Source organism: Penaeus monodon, chromosome 34 (assembly GCF_015228065.2).
Source record: "Penaeus monodon isolate SGIC_2016 chromosome 34, NSTDA_Pmon_1, whole genome shotgun sequence".
Lineage (NCBI taxonomy): Eukaryota > Metazoa > Arthropoda > Malacostraca > Decapoda > Penaeidae > Penaeus > Penaeus monodon.
The window spans coordinates 31,867,891-31,868,164 of NC_051419.1; the positions used below are offsets into that span (position 1 = coordinate 31,867,891).

General features: G+C 31.4%; 1 protein-coding gene across 1 annotated transcript in view; it reads left to right on the plus strand.

Annotated features, from left to right (window-relative positions):
- LOC119594731 overlaps positions 1-274 on the plus strand; it is a 5,984-nt gene that overhangs the window by 1,468 nt on the left and 4,242 nt on the right. Inside the window, exon 2 of the mRNA XM_037943816.1 lies at positions 15-19. Coding sequence (XP_037799744.1) covers positions 15-19 — 5 coding nt within the window. The remainder of the gene's footprint in view (positions 1-14; positions 20-274) is intronic.

Below are 274 nucleotides of genomic sequence, written 5' to 3' on the forward strand. Positions count from 1 at the left end.
ACAAGGACAAGGGTGGAGGGAAATAACTTATGCGGGAGGGTATATCTACGTCTATATCAATCATTCAATCTTATTTTGATAGATAATTACATTTCTCTGTGCATTAGAATTTTCTGGAAAAAGTATACAAATTGTTTGTCAAAGTTAATACCAAATGGACTAAATACATGAGTCCAGGTAATATGTAACAGCTACAAGTATATTCTAAGTCTAATGAAGGTATATTTCAGTCCTTTAATGTCTCGATTAATTAATTCTACAACCTGATTTTAGC